The sequence below is a fragment of the Tupaia chinensis genome, unplaced genomic scaffold (genome assembly GCF_000334495.1).
Source record: "Tupaia chinensis unplaced genomic scaffold, TupChi_1.0 Scaffold000258_1, whole genome shotgun sequence".
In the NCBI taxonomy this organism is placed as follows: Eukaryota; Metazoa; Chordata; class Mammalia; order Scandentia; family Tupaiidae; genus Tupaia; species Tupaia belangeri.
Window position 1 is genome coordinate 80948 of NW_006159738.1, and position 1802 is coordinate 82749.

At 66.4% G+C, this 1802-nt stretch overlaps 1 protein-coding gene across 1 annotated transcript in view; it reads left to right on the forward strand.

Annotated features, from left to right (window-relative positions):
• Positions 1-1802, forward strand: part of NCOR2 (nuclear receptor corepressor 2) — a gene marked incomplete in the record, with an annotated part of 101139 nt that overhangs the window by 79442 nt on the left and 19895 nt on the right. The window contains 3 exon segments of the mRNA XM_027772161.1: positions 27-209; positions 1079-1300; positions 1727-1798. Coding sequence (XP_027627962.1) covers positions 27-209; positions 1079-1300; positions 1727-1798 — 477 coding nt within the window.

The window sequence follows — 1802 nt, forward strand, 5'->3', positions numbered from 1 at the left end:
CTGCTAGGGGAGCCGCCAGAGGGGCGGGCCGGGGGCCGTCAGCAGCTCGGGGGGCTCCATCACCCGAGGGGCCCCAGTCATCGTGCCTGAGCTGGGCAAGCCGCGTCAGAGCCCCCTGACCTATGAGGACCACGGGGCACCCTTCGCGGGCCTCCTTCCCCGCGGCTCGCCCGTGACCACGCGGGAGCCCACGCCGCGCCTGCAGGAGGGTGAGTGGGTGGGCGGGGATGCCCACTTGAGGGACGGGCTCAGATGCCACCACTAGCTTAGGTCGGACACGGGGCACCTTTGGGCCCAGCCGCACCTGGGGTGCCTGCCTCTGTCCCTGCCTGGCTGTCGTCCTGCCGTGGTCTGCTCTGTAAACGGCTGCCTGGAGCCCGCAGATAAATGCAAATGTCCCAGCTCCTCCTGCAGCCGCCTATGGACATCACGCGGCCCCGAGACAGAGACCTTGACCCCGGGGCCATGGGAGCCTGCGGCCGGGTGCCCACCCCTCGACCACGCTCTTTGGCCCGCCCTAGCCCCAGTCCAGCACCCTTCCCATCAGCATGCTCAGCTCCTCTGCACTGGGCCTTTGCACATCACGGTCCCCTGCCTCAACGTCCCCGCCTTCCAGGTGCCGCTGGTTTCTTGCATCCTTCAGATGTTCGAATGTCACAGCCTTAGGGAGGCTTCAACCCCCTCTATCCCCGCCCCTTCCAGTTCAGGTCACGGTCCATGACACCTGAAGGGCCTTTATCCTTCTAAAGTCGTTACTTGTTCACGAGTCTGTCGGCTCCCCCGTCAAACGCCTGCCCTGGGGGGTTAGGATTTCTGTCCATTTGACTCACTGGGGTCACCCCAGCGTGCAGAACAGCTTGACGGGGGAGAGGCTGCGCGGGTGATTTGGAGTGATCGAAGGAGCAAGCGGCCTCGTGAACAAGTGAGAGAGTGAGGGTTCCTTAAGGTGGGCCAGCCGGAGAGGCACCTGTGAGGGCCCGGTGCTCGAGGCCCCGCGAACCCACCCTTCAGTGGTCTCCCGTGAAGTGCCCTGGCTGTGACTCGAGCCTACTGACACCCACTTGGCCCGTCCCCACAGGCAGCCTCTCGTCCAGCAAGGCCTCCCAGGATCGAAAGCTGACCTCGACGCCCCGGGAGGTCGCCAAGTCCCCACACAGCGCCGTGCCTGAGCACCACCCGCACCCCATCTCCCCGTACGAACACCTACTGCGGGGCGTGAGTGGCGTGGACCTGTACCGCGGCCACATCCCGCTGGCCTTCGACCCCACCTCCATACCCCGTGGGATCCCTCTGGACGCAGGTGACCCAGCCTCGGGGATGGGAGCGGGGGTCGGGACTACAGTGTCAGCCCAGGGAGTCCTCCGGCATCAGCCTCCAGTTCCCCTGCCCAGGGCAATCGAGGCCTGGACGCCGGGAGCCCCGGCGAGGCCATAGTGAACAGGCTGGGTTGGAGCACAGGTTCTCCGGGGAAGCTGAGGGATGTGCTAGGCTGGACCGTGCTGACTGGCCTTTCCCTGGAGGCCTTCTCAGTGCCCAGAGGCTAGCTCCAGTGTGCCTGGGAGAAGCTGGGTGCAGGGAGCGATGCCGATGGCAGCACCCTGTGTGCATCGGGCCGTTGTCCGCTCTTGGGCCCTGAGCTGTCTGCCCTGTGCTCTGGGAGCCATGCATGTGGGTGGGGCAGTGCCAGGACAGGAGGCGACCTGACCCCGGCCCCTCCTCCCAGCAGCTGCTGCCTATTACCTGCCCCGGCACCTGGCCCCCAACCCCACCTACCCGCACCTGTACCCCCCATACCTCACACG